General features: G+C 41.9%; 1 protein-coding gene and 1 long non-coding RNA gene across 4 annotated transcripts in view; one reads left to right on the top strand and one right to left on the bottom strand.

Moving 5' to 3' along the window:
* Nucleotides 1–4,900, top strand: part of LOC128326292 (1-acylglycerol-3-phosphate O-acyltransferase Pnpla3-like) — a 42,349-nt gene extending 37,449 nt beyond the window's left edge. For all 3 annotated transcript variants that reach the window (XM_053252889.1, XM_053252888.1, XM_053252887.1), the window contains 2 exons: nt 1,134–1,250; nt 2,873–4,900. In XM_053252889.1, coding sequence (XP_053108864.1) covers nt 1,134–1,250; nt 2,873–3,161 — 406 coding nt within the window. In that variant the 3' untranslated portion in view covers nt 3,162–4,900. The remainder of the gene's footprint in view (nt 1–1,133; nt 1,251–2,872) is intronic.
* On the bottom strand, nt 1,023–13,149 carry LOC128326294 (uncharacterized). Its single transcript, XR_008307937.1, has 4 exons — nt 12,843–13,149; nt 10,918–10,986; nt 8,422–8,529; nt 1,023–1,275 (listed from the first exon to the last, which is right to left on the bottom strand). It is a non-coding gene; the product is annotated as an uncharacterized LOC128326294 (long non-coding RNA).
* Between the last annotated feature and the right edge of the window lie 3 nt (nt 13,150–13,152).

Below are 13,152 nucleotides of genomic sequence, written 5' to 3'. Positions count from 1 at the left end.
TCAGCTTGGAAGACCTGCCTTTCTGAACTAGTGTGTATATATATTACATTTCCTAAATGTTTTATATAACATCTCAGTAATCCTTATAACTTTAAAAAAAATTCTTCATCTGTATACCACTTTCCTTGTAAAAACCCAAGTCCTATTAGGTAAGACAGTATTTTCCCCATTTTGAAGATGGAAGTGGTGGGAATAGATTGCTGAGAGGGAATGCTTGCTTAAGGCCACATTGTGAGTTTGCTGCTGAGAACTGAGTAAACTGGAATTTTGTGGCTCATAGCACATTTCCTCAACCAGTATATTATACTTAGATTAACCGAGAAACACAGATATATCTACTTTTGTTTTCACTTTCATGAACATTTGTACATGTGTGTTGAAACTTGAAAACCTTAAAAATCCTATACTGAATAGCAGTGTTGGTATGCATCTTAAGTTCTGAAGCTGGCTCCAGGAAGCATGTGTAATTGGTCTTAGCCTTTAAAATATAGGTGGCCCTTGTTACCCGCAGGGGTTCTGTTCCCAGCTGCAACCACAGATAATGAAATCTTGAGGCAATAGGAATTGGGAGGTTAGGTTCCTGGAGGCTTTTAAAAAATGGCTTTAAAATGCAGAAATTCAAGACATAAAGTGCCATACTATGCTCTGCAGGTCTCCAGCTGTACAGCAATGCCCCCAAATCTCACCAAATTTCCATGAAAAATCACAGCAGGAGGAGGAGGAGGATTTATTATCTTTAAAGAGCCACAAAATTGTGGTTTAGCAAAATGATGGCCAGAAATGACCCTGGAAGTCGTTTCTGGCCACCCAACAACTGCAGATGGGCGAATTTCCAGTATTTTTCAAACCACGTATAACGAGGTCAGGTCTCCATGACCGCAGATATGTGAAACCACAGGTAACAAGGGCCACCTATAAAGCAAATGATTGTTTTTTTCTAATATTTCCAAAGCCTGCTATAGAAAAAGACCAAATTAAACACGACAGCTAACTGGACATGACTGAAGGGAGAAAGAATCCAAACTGATGTCAAGTAGCTTTTGTAGAACAATTTATTTCCTTCCTTACCCCTAAATGACATGTTCTCAAATCTGGGTTTCTTTTGAAATGTTCATTTTATTTCATCACTGTAGATTAGTAGACTGGTTTCCCGATATCCCTGATGATGTGCGATGGATGCAGGGACAGCTCTTTCAGATTATGAATGCAGTATATTCCAAAGCAAGGAAAAGGCTTCTCAGTATTCCCAGGTATATGTTGTGTATCTTTGTTTTCCTGGTGAAAATACAGCATTATTGACTGCTCAGTTATGGTTTGCAGACTGAGAATGTGCTATGGGTGTATGTACTCCCCCCTTCTCTTCCCCCTCCCCAGTACAAATACAAATTCCCTCTCCCTCTTTGTAGTTAGCCATGTTATGTCTGCACATTGACCATAGCCAGACTTTGAAACCAACTGATTAAGAGACTGAGCACGTCTACCCCAGGCCTGAGTGTCATCCACTAAATCTTCTCCTTTTTAAAAACTATTAATAGTCCACTACAGGTAGGGGTGTGTGTGTGTGTGTGTGTGTGTGTGTGTGTGTGTGTAAACTCTGCAAAACATGAGAAATATTTTGAGGTTCTTCATGCTCTCTTCACTGCATACCTGGCTGTGTGTTTCTGCTTTGTCTAGCATTATTGAAGTAAAATATCCTCCCAGCACACAATGCATTTCCTTTTGGGGGGGAAAGAAATGTGGCAGGACATACATGCCCTGATCACTGTATGTATCCATACATGCCTAGCAGAAAGAGTTGCTCAGGATTTATAATATACCTCCATTAACTACACAAAGAGGCACATTTTAATGCTTTCTTATATTCAGCAGAGGGAGAGAAACTGCCCCTATTCTATGCGACATAGTGTCTTTCTAGTGGCTGTTGCTGGTCTCTCCTTTGTGTGTGTTTAGTTTAGTTTATGAACCCCTTTGGGATAGGAAACCATTTCCCTACAAACAGGAATATTGGATCTTTGATGTTTATTAATGGGCTATGCATTCATATCTTCTGGTAACATCTATATTATTTTTATATGGTATGTCACCCAGTCTCATTTTCTTATTCTCTGAATAAATTTGCATCTCAAGGTTGTTGGGTTTTTTTTAAACCACTCTAACTTTTCACCTGCTTCTGATAATTCAGTTCTCCTTCTATTAAATTTTCTTCTACTTCTTCCATCTCCTCTTTCTTGTCCATTTTTCATTAATCTGCCTTTTGCAATTTTGGCTTTAGGGCTTGAGTATTGTTTGATGCACATCTGTTCTCCCTAAAAACTTCTAGGAATGGTGGACAGGGGCTGGTTTCGAGTCAACATAGTAACCACCCTGAGCCATTTTTGGAGGGGCAGTATATAAATCAAATAAATAAACATAGGAACCTGCCTTATACCAAGTCAGACCATTGGTCCATTTAGCTCAGTATTGCCTACCCAGACTGGCAGTAGCTTTTCCAAAGTTGCAGGCAGGAGTAACCTCAGCCCTATCTTGGAGATGCCAGAGAGGGAACTTGGAACCTTCTGCAAACAAGCATGCAGATGCTCTTCCCAGAGGGGCCCCATCCCCTAAGTGGATGGATAATATCTTACAATGCTCACACATGTACTCTCCCATTCAAATGCAACCAGGGTAGACCCTGCTTAGCAAAGGGGACAATTCATGCTTGCTACCACAAGACCAGCTAATTAATTGGAACACCATGGCTATTACCTGCAGTTTTGCTTCTTTGAATGAATCTCATGAGCTGCCATAGTTCTTTTTTAAAAGCTAGAGGTCTTGAGGGGATTTTAAAAATGACCTAAACTCAGAAATTTCTAAAGATTTTTTTTCATTACAGCAAAGAAAGTTGTGAATCGCTTAGAAAAAGCCAGTCTGCACCACCGAACACCAGTCTTCACTCTTCCTATTGCCCTCCCGCAATATCTCATTCTACAACACACCTTGAAGAATGGCTTTGGGATCTTCCATACTGTGAAGACTTAGCTAGGAAGGAAGTTGCAATTGGTATAAATGAAAGCTTTGACTCTTCCCCTTTTTTCATCAACTCTGAAGAGTCCGGGGTAGAGGTAGACTTTGACTCCTCCTCTGAGAAGAGTTTCCAGACTGCCTGTGAAGACCTGGCTTGAGAACTGCTGTATCTGACAGAGAAATTGAAATCTTGAAGGGCATGACTTCATCTAACATCTGCCAACCAGTCTTTCAGAAGACTTTTTGTTTACAATAGACAACAAATTGCCTTTGGGGAATCTTTGGTTGAAAGATGAATAAAGGACAATGGCAAATAAGATGTTATGGTGAAACTTCCTAATCATGGATTAAGGGTTAAAGGGCCCCAGTGCAATGATGTTTACTCAAACAAGATTTCCACCAGGAAAAGTTATCAAAATCCTTTTCTCTCACTTGCTTGGGTTGTTTTATACTGGAGCAAAATTGTAGCTTTTAAAATTATTTAAAATACGGTGTCTTTTCCTGTTTATCTTTTTTAATGATGATAGTACTTGAATAAAATCAAACAATTTGTAATTTAAAAAGGGATGTGGCATATAGGAATTTTTTTTTGGCTGGGGTCAGGAGAGCCTCTTACTTGCCATATCTAAATGTATTATACCAGTGGGAAGTGTTGTCATCTCAGTTACACTCACTATTGTAAGGCTTCCTACTTTTTCAAGATGATCATCTCAAATGTTTGTTTTGTTTTTAATGCATTTGGGGGTGGGTGGGGGGGGGTTTAAAGGAGGAATGTCACAGATCTAGTTCAGATTTGCTGATAGATATCTTTAAGAGCTAAATTCAGTCCCATTAAACAAAATTCAGTCCCATTAAACAAAACTATACTTAAGCTATTTTATAGGAGGAAGCTAGTTGCCGGTCTTTTTCTCCTTGAGAAGCCAATATAGATCAGAACATGAACTCTACTGCAAATGTCATCAAGACATGTATAGAATAATTCCCCTATGTGTAGTAAATAGTGGAGAATTAATGTGACTTGCAATTTGTGGTACCAGTAAAAAGGGTATTACAAAGGGGTACCAGTAGCTCCACCCCGCTGGTTCATTTCTAGTAATTCTTTTAACTAAGCAGCACTGGGAGCATGAAGAGAAAAGAGAAAAATCTGATATATGAGCTGTGTGTAATTCCCCCCACCCTCAAGGAATCTTTTATTATTCTGTCTTTAGTCTTATTAAATACAACCCATTTTTAGCCCAGTTTTCACTGGTAAATTGTGCCAATATGTGTTTCAGTTTTATAGGCTGAGGCCTTAAGTTATTTGCAAGTTATCTATGTTATATCATGACTAAACTATTTTTCAGATGGCTTCAATTTTAGCAATACACTTTGGGGTGGTGAGATGAATACTCTTTCCCAAGTGCTAGACATCATACTGATAGTGAAAATGAAGCATGGACACTCCTTATCACCTAAAGTGAAGTGTATGTATGTATGTATTGGTTTATTTCAGCCCAAGGCCAGCATACCTAAAGTGAAGTGCAGGATTTAATCTTTCAGAAATGGCTATAGAACAGTTTGAAAATTGTTCTGTCAAACCAGTCCTATTGGCAGTTAAACACTCCCCACAGCAGCACTGGTAAAATTACAGCTGGCATAATTTTAATAATCAAATTATTTTCAGAGCCAAGACCTATTTTGTTATAGGTTGGCAGACTTCAAACTCTTTACAGGAGTGGGGAATCAGATTAGTCTCTTCTCATAGCAAGAAGTGTGTGCTATATTTTTAGAAAAGAATGGAACTGCTTAAAATATTGTTAAAAGTATTCACCAAAGTGTTGTTTAATATTGCTACAGCTGATGTATTTATAACCTTGATGGTGCTATTTCATTCACAAATTACAGTCTTTGACTCATTTTTGTGTGTGATGTCTGTGGTCATACTTGCCCTTTGAAACCTGATTATATTTCTAAAATGAAATATTAAAATACTGTTACAACTAATGTTTTTAAAGAAGCAAAAGAATGACGGGCTAAGTTACTCATGACTTAGTGGCATAATGGATGCTTTTCTCAGTTTCATATAGAAATCCTTAAACTTAAAACATATTTCCTGTAGAATTAAGTTTTACAATGTTTTAGATCAATGTTTTTAGATTGGCCCTCCAGCTGTTGCACGACTACAACTCCCATTATTCATAGCCACAGTAGCCAACAGTTAGGGATGATGGGAGTTGTGGTCCAACACCACCTGGCCAAAATTGTGTAGCCCTATTTTAAATATTTTTCACAAATGGCAGTCCAGGGAGTGTGTTTCAGAAATATTGGGGGTTTACATATCTTACTGATGTACAAATCCATGTTTGAAGTATTGGATGGGGGTGGGGTGGATTGTGCTCAATTGTCAATGCTTCTTTAAATACCAAGTGTTGCTTTATAATTACTACCTGCCCTGAACCCTCCAGAACAGCGATAGGAGAGCTTCATACCTTTAAGATTTAAGATCAGTGCATTTTTGGGATGTGCATGAAATTTGCTTGAATCAATTTAAATTCACCCAAAGTCTAATAGAATTCAGCCCGATTTGACTGAATTTGACTCTATTTTGGGAGAATTCGAATCGATTCAAGTTAATTTAGTGCACATCCCTACAAATGTTATATATGGAACCATGAAAATAATGAGAAATTATCATGATTGCAAACTTTCTATTTATGGTGTAACTTGCAAATGTTTTGCTGTTGCCATTTTACTGCCAACAGCCATCATGTCACTGCTTTAAAAAGAAAAAGCTATTGCCACAAATGTTGTGTCCTCTGTGTAAAGATAATGAACCAATACATTGTAAATACTGTGGCTCCAGACACCAATACTCACTTTTTCCTATTAACACATGAACTTTTATTTAGTTAGTGTATTTCTTTATCCACTTGCTATTTTGTTTTCTTCAGGTATCTGTAGGATTCTGCTATCTAATTCTGTGTTCTTAAATTGAACAGAACCACTTTTTCTTAGACGTTTAATAATGAAATTGATACATTTAGGACACAAGTGTAGTCTTGCCTTTTGAAAACGGCACACAACAGCAAATTTGCAGTCCACTCCTATTCATATCAAACATCCAAAAACCTTTGGTTTAAGATGGTTTCACATTTTCACTTTTGCTCTAAAAAGCACGAAAATTCCAATCTAAGGTGCCCATCTTAACTTCTGTGCCATATAAGCTGTAGAGTCTCCTATATTATGCTGGCTTTACAAATGAGGCTCCATGCAGCCATGCTTTGCCTTGATCTTTCAGCTGGATATTGGGCTGAGATGGGATGCATCCATGTAGAAATTCAACAAGTGCACCTTCTCCAGTCGCTTCCTAGAGATACCCATGATGAATTTCTTTCTGATGCATCTCTATAAGGCACAGTGCTTCTCCAGAATTTCACCTTTCTAGGTGTAGTCATCAAATAACCTGTACTAGATTTAATAGGCAGTATAACCAAAATCTGAATTACATTTGAATATGAATTAAGTGGTGTATAGTTCCATTGTGCAGAAACTTTCTGTCCTTTGGGACATGTATGAATACCTTTCCAGGAGCACTAGTGTTTCTGCACAGTGGAACTATACATCACTTATAATTTGTTCTGCATTGCTTTATTGTAGCAGATGTAGCACCAGAATCTTCTCTCATTCATACTATGAGCGATGCCAACCAACACAGTTGCTAAAGAGGGCTGCAGGATATCTTTTTTAAAAAATTATGTTTATACTCTATCTATCTATCTATCTATCTAATTTTCTAAGGCGTACCCGTGGCTAATCTCGTGTGTGGCAGCTTTCGTGAGAGTTTGCGAGCAGAAGCACCATGGTGATTGGGCAGAGGAGATTCTATATGCAGACAAAGAGAAGGAGCCTGTGGCACCGTGGTGATTGGGCAGTGGGGATTCCATATGCAGACAGGGAGGAAGATGGATGGCAGGGGTCTGTGAAAAGAGGGGTTGTGGGGGGAGGGAAGAGCCCCTTCAGGAGAAGGAGGTTGTCATTGTGTGAAATAGATGAGGGAACAAAATCTGTTAACTCAGGAAGGGGGAGAGAAAGAAAGAAAGTCTGAAAGAAAGAAGAGAGGGGAAGAAAGACAGGGGAACAGTGAGTGGAGGAGGGGGGGAAGGAGAAGAAGGAAGGGCAAGGGACAGGCCCAAGCCTGTCAGTGGCCTGAGGGGAATGAGCGGCCATGGCGGTGCCTATTGGCAGCAAGGAAGTGCCCAGTCAACTACTGCTGCTGTTGTTTGGGGCTGCCAAGGCCATTGGCGGAGGGAGGCAGGCAGATAAGGGATGGGGCCTGTCAGCGGCCTGAGGGGAATGAGCAGCCATTGCAATGGCAGCAGCGAGGAAGGGCCGGTCAACTGCTGCTGCTCCTGTGGAGAGGAGTGGGGCTCAGGTAAGGGTGGGGAGGTCTCTGGGGATAGGGGGCAGCAGCTTGGCCAGTAGGCACCAGCAACGCTGCAGCCACAGCCAAGAGGGGTGAGAGGAATGGAGTAAAGGGATGGAGGAGTGACCAAGGGGAGTGAGGGGGATGGAAGCAACCAGATGGAGAGGGAGGAGCAGGAGTGCAGCTCAAGTGAGGGTGGAGAGATCTCTGAGGTGAGGGGGGCTGTGGCAGGGGGTGAGGGGAGCAATCAAGTACTAGCACGCAGATGCTCTGCACGAGTTAAGCTAGTATCTTATTAAATACTGTCTGATATCTCTTTTGAGCCACAAGTGAAGTGACATAAGGAAAAGAACTGCCCCAGAATCTGCTGTCTGGCAGAGCCTAAGAATACAGTATCTAACAGTGGTGCCAACACATGTGCAGAGTGCCTTTTTCTTTCCACCACCATTAACTTGAGAGTGTGTTTCTTGCATTAACAGCTGCAGAATGCCCTCTCTCCATTCAACCAGGATTAAAAAGCAGAGATTCCAAGGCAGATGGAATCTTTCTTGGCAGGGTGGTAGGGGTGCTTCTGTCTCTACCTTAATTTAAGTGATGCCTCAGATTTGCCTGATAGTAGTAACATAATTGAAGTAACATAAGATTAGGGTATCCCCACCACCAAGAATAAAAGGCACTTTTATTTAGCATACATCAACCCCCTTCTGCTCTGCTCCTACCTTCATCTTCTTGGCCCTCCCAGCTCAGGCCATTTCTCCTTTGGGAGCTTGGAGCAACACAGGAAACACAGTCTTTCGGTGTAACTAAACAAACTCTCCCTTGTACAGATGCTGTCTCTTGCTTGCTTTCTGCTCCCTGCCTCACTCCAAAAACCCCACTCCCAGGATCACTACAGACAAGAGTCTCTAGAGACTCACTATTCCTCTGCCCTAGTATCCCACCTAAATCATCGCTGCAACCTCCTCCATCATAGCAAAGTTGGATGAATACCCCACCCCTGCCATGTAGTTTCTCACCTTAATAATTTTGGGGCTAGTTAGTTGGCAGCAAAGAAGGAGTCAGAGAAAGCCCAGCAGAATAAACTGCAGTGCCCCAGAGAAGAACAGGAAAGTGATGATCTCATTCTGTACAGAGAAAAGATAATAACGAAAGTCGTGACTGCAATATTGACCATAATTAAAGGAGCATGCCACTTTAGTTAAGGTCAATAGCAAAACAAGTAGTTCTGGTAAGAACTAATCTGCCTACTTTCCTTTCACTGTCCCTACAGCTGGACTAAATTGGCTCCAAATTGGTTAGGCAGTTCACATGTTAGTCTACTTCTGCCTCAAATGTTCACACATCCACCATCTTGAATCAGGGTGGGTAACATAATCACAAACTACACAATTGAGGTGTCCCTTTGTGTCACTCACTACAGCAGCACCAAATTTGGTACAAATCGGTTAAGCAGTCCGTAAGTTACTTACGCCTCAAGTTCACACATCCACCATATTGAATGGGGTGGATGACATTATCACAAACTACACCTTTGAGGTGTCCCTACAATTGTACCCAATTTGGTTCATATTGGTCCAGGCATTGCAAAGTTGATAGGGACACGGACACACACACAGTGATCTCATAAGCTTACTTGCCTTGAGGAAAGTAGGCTAAGTTCGGACATTATAAAAATCAAAATTCTACTGCTTATAAATATCACAACTGTTGAGATAATAATTTGAAACTTGGCATGCTTGATCTACTTGATGAGGTCTATAAATATGCCTAATTTCAAAGTGATCTGATAAAAGTTGCTGCAGCTACAACAAAATATGCTGAAAATTGACACTTTGCCCCTTTTTTGCCCAAATCTTATCCAGACATCTCACATCTTTTAAATTTTGATGACATTGACTGGTGTAATCTGTTAATGCTTGTCTAGAAAGGCAATCCTTTGCTGGTTTGCTGAAGTTTGGAACAGTGGTTCAAATTTTGTTAAGTTTTTCCTGCCCCACTAAAGCCTATAAGGCTCTCCACACAAGCAGTGTGCAGAGCCTGAATGGGGTTTGTGGGGAGAGCAGGCTTGACCAGCTTGGGGCAGCGTGGCTTGGGGCCTACTGACTCCTGGAAGTTTCAGAATGACCTGTGCTAGTGTGTGGGGCATTCTGCGGAGTCCCCCCACCCTGACACTGGGAGGCTTGTTGTAGCCCCTTGGTTGGGGGGGGGTTAGTTGTGAGTCACTGCAGCATGGAGCTGTGACACACAAGCAGTTAACCCACTTTTTGGGTGCTCCTGTGCCCAAAACCTGGGTTAAGCAGCGGGCTCCGGGGTTGCTGCTGTGCCGCCGCCGGGAACCATGCAGCACGAACCGGGCTGGATTCCCCTAGCCTGGTTCCCATTGCACGTGAGAACAGTCTCTCTATGGCTAGCAAGTGCTGGCAAAGTTATAGTGGGGGGGGGGGGGGCTGGTTTGACAATGAAGCCAGAATGCTGACACATTTGCAAGTACACTGATATTGGCAGGTGAGGGAGCAGGTAGTGGATTCTACTGCAAATGCAATGCCTATTCCATTAGTTATGGAATATGAACTCTGAGGGAAGACATGGAATGGACATTTGGGGAAAGCCAGGTGGGTAGCTGGAACAGTGGGGGGGGCTTACTTCTGAGTAACCTGCCCAGGACTGCAGCTTCTTTTTCTTCCCCCCCACATCTTCTCTTATCTGTTAGGCAGAGTGACACTTTCACACCTTTTCAGAATTACTTCATACTCCTCTCAGTTGATAGTGTCCTGCTGTCCATTCTCCTTTGTCAGAATGCTGACAGCTCAACTTATCCCATAGTTCCCAACTGGCTAATTTCTCTCTCCTATCACCTTGAGGCGGGGCAGGGCAGAGCAGGGCAGGGCAGGGCAGGGGGGTGGCCCATGTTTTCACAGTGGGAAAATTCCATAGGTCAGTGATCTTCACTATTTTCTAGTGGGGGTCAGTTTGGCAAAAAAAATCTTAAATGTGAGAGCGATTTCCCACCTACATGTAGTGTGGTACTTTTCCAAGGAATAAGGGAAAGAGGGGTTGTAAGATCAACAAAGCCATATCAAGTCACAGCACCATCGGGAAAGGCAGCCACAGAGTGCTGGGAAGTGTAGTCCTCCCCAGCACTTTCCCAACAGAGATCTATGGCTAACACTTCCCAGCGTTCCGTGTGCACCTTCCAAGATACTGTTGTATCTTGTTTTACATACTGTAGTATATTTTATTTTTATCTTTATATCCTACTTTTCCTCCAAGGAACCCAGAGCAGTGTACATGGTTATGTTTATCCTCACAACAATCGTGTGGTAAATTAGAAGTGACTGACCCAGAGTCATCCAGTGAGTTTCATGGCTGATTAGAGATCTGCAGTTGGGTCTTTCCAGTTTTAGTCCAACACTCTAACCACTACACCACACTAGTCTCTACTATAATGCAGAATATCCAACAACTGTTTTAGAAATATATATTGTGCAGTGTCACAAATTGTGCTCGCTTACCACTTGTCTTTGATGCACCCACATGGAAACTGGTGCCAGGTACTCCATCCTCCTCAATTTTATTTGGGCCTAAAGACCAAGGAAAAAATATGGATGCATGAAGGGCAAATTGTAAGCGAGCACAATTGGTGATACTGCACAGCATCACTACTGATCATGTGGTATGTCTTTTAAGGCATCAGCTTTAGGTTCCAATTTCCTAGCTTTGTGGAGCCTTAGACCTGGTCTCAACAGGCTTTTAAACTAATTTATTTTTAATCAGGGATAGTTTGGTGAAAGCTCTTTCTGCTTCACAATTTGAAATGGGCAGAGTTAGATAAAGGCAGAAAGCTATACTAACATTTGGAAAAGGTTCAATGAGTTCCTTATTGTAAATTGTCTTCAAAATAGCGGTTGACATATTGTGTAGTGAGTCACACACCTTAGCAGGATACAGGCTCACTGCTTGTGCGGGACTCATCAGTTCATCACCTCTGCTAGAGCAGAAATGGAAAGCCTCCGTGCGAACAACACAGTGTATCAGAGCAGCTGTGCCTGACTCTGCATTCCCAATGGGAATCATGTGCTGCTACTCTGACACACTATGTCATTCACACAGCATCCCCCACATGTGCTAGTAGGGGCAACAGACTGGTAAGTCGCACACAAGCAGTAAGCCTGCATCCTGCTTGGGTGCACAGCTTGCTGCACAGCATGCAAGCCATGATGCGCAGTCTTAGATTCGTCCCATCCATTTGCATTTTTTAACAAGTCAATGAAATATTTTAGTTCAAAGGACAGAGAAATTTAGAGATTTAATTTGGGTATGCTCTTACTAGAGAAGAGGTTCCCAAAAGTGGGTACTAGTACCCCTAGTGGTATTTGAAGGGCTCCCAAGGGGTATTCAAAGTCCTCCTATCTCCCCACATTGTTCATATGCATTCTTATTGAAATTAATGGGACACATTTACTTCAAATAGGAGTAACTTCAAAAAGTTTATTTCAGAGGGTGCACTCATGAACAATAGCCTGAGTGGAAGCCAGTGACTGCAGTAACCTGTCTCATAACTATAACATTTAAGTTAGCGCACATGCACACACAATCTCAATGGGGTACTGTCCTGAACTAAAGATTTGCGACAGATGTAGTCCAGTGTTACTAGATCCTTATTCCAGGTTCGAGAGCAGGTTGAGACTGAGAGACCAGTTTATGACAGGCCTGCAATCTTGTTCACTGTTAATCCTGCAAATTATTGGTGGGACTGAGACTAGTTTTAACTCCTGGTCCCCAATACCGAACACCTCACATTGCAGTAAAGGTCAATATCCCGCTCAGGCCCCCAACCAGCTCAGTCTAATAAATCCAGGTCTATAAAACAAAGTCCTGGCAGAGGTGGGCAAGTTCGCCGCCCATTCCCGTTTCGGAATCTAACGTAGACACAGTTCGCCCCCCCCCCCACAAATGCACGTTGCTCCTTCATTACCCCCCGCCCCATCTTTTTCCTAGTGCTGCCACTGCTGGTATGAAAGAAAGCACTACCAAAACGAGACACTAGAAATGGATAGGTTCCCAGAGAATTTTCAGCACCCCTTCCAAAACTACAGTTCCCAATATGCTTTTTATGAGAGTATATCTGAACTTGCTGTAAAAAGTGTCGATTTTGAAGACCACGCCAAGCCAGCACAAAAAACCAGCCATGAACCTTGATCATTAGTATCTGAATACATAATTGGACCAGATCGACAGTATACAGGAAAACCACTATGATTTTGTATGGATGTGAACAAAGTCAAATATTTCACACGAAAAAAGACGCGAGATAGAAAAAGCAGAGTCTCCTCTCTGTACTGATGCCGGGATTTTTTTTTATTTTTTATTTTTAATGTGTGTGTTTTTTGTTTTTGTTTTGGGGGGCCGGGGAAAGAGTTCACTGCTGCTTACTTACAGCTACACCAAATCCTTGATTGTCTATTGGCAATTCTCACTTCCGCCCGGATAGACATTTGGAAAGACTTCTTTAGTTTCAACCACGAAATATCTATAATAGTACTACAGATCAGCTCTCTGGTATTTTCTTTTCTTTGGTCTAAATGGAAGTTGAAATTTGAAAACCCCACTGCTACTTAATCCTAGAGATTATCGCGAGTCTCTGCACATTGCCGTCCAATCACAAGGAAGAGAGGCGTTGCGCTCGCCGCTCTGTCTTCCTCATAGAAATAGAAAAAGTCTAGAGTCAAATTATCTGGCGGCATTAA

The sequence above is a fragment of the Hemicordylus capensis genome, chromosome 5 (genome assembly GCF_027244095.1).
Source record: "Hemicordylus capensis ecotype Gifberg chromosome 5, rHemCap1.1.pri, whole genome shotgun sequence".
NCBI classification, from domain to species: Eukaryota; Metazoa; Chordata; class Lepidosauria; order Squamata; family Cordylidae; genus Hemicordylus; species Hemicordylus capensis.
The sequence above is the reverse complement of the archived record's forward strand: the minus strand, read 5'-3'. Positions and strand labels throughout refer to the sequence as shown.